At 45.3% G+C, this 404-nt stretch overlaps 1 protein-coding gene across 1 annotated transcript in view; it reads right to left on the bottom strand.

Moving 5' to 3' along the window:
* The window catches only part of LOC119581906, a gene marked incomplete at its 3' end in the record, with an annotated part of 85,972 nt that overhangs the window by 35,583 nt on the left and 49,985 nt on the right, over positions 1–404 (bottom strand). Inside the window, 1 exon segment of the mRNA XM_037930069.1 lies at positions 160–300. Coding sequence (XP_037785997.1) covers positions 160–300 — 141 coding nt within the window.

Here is a 404-nt window from a genome sequence, read left to right as displayed (position 1 = left end):
GTAATCAATACTTAAAAGAAAGACAACACTCAGGACCACGCTGAAGAAGGGGACCTAAAATAATCAATAAATCCAACTGTATTCACAAATGCACCAAAAATATGTACACCCACACACTCACATAAGTCCTCTTAAGTCAGATGACCTCGGCTCACTTACCATGCCCGTGACCTTTTCCTGGTGACTGGTGACCTCTCTTTTCGCAGGGGAGTGACGCCTGTGGGTCGACCTCCTCTGACCCCGCTTCGCTTCCCCCTTGGCCCTTCCTTTGACCTCTACCTCGTCTTTGTCCTCGAGGATCTTGGAGACGAAACGAGGTGTAAAGTTAAGATGAACGTTGTTAAATGAATTCTTGACACTTTGTCAAACCATTTTCCAAAGTTTATCGAGTTTCGTAACAAACC

This window comes from Penaeus monodon, chromosome 15 (genome assembly GCF_015228065.2).
Source record: "Penaeus monodon isolate SGIC_2016 chromosome 15, NSTDA_Pmon_1, whole genome shotgun sequence".
In the NCBI taxonomy this organism is placed as follows: domain Eukaryota; kingdom Metazoa; phylum Arthropoda; class Malacostraca; order Decapoda; family Penaeidae; genus Penaeus; species Penaeus monodon.
The sequence above is the reverse complement of the archived record's forward strand: the minus strand, read 5'-3'. Positions and strand labels throughout refer to the sequence as shown.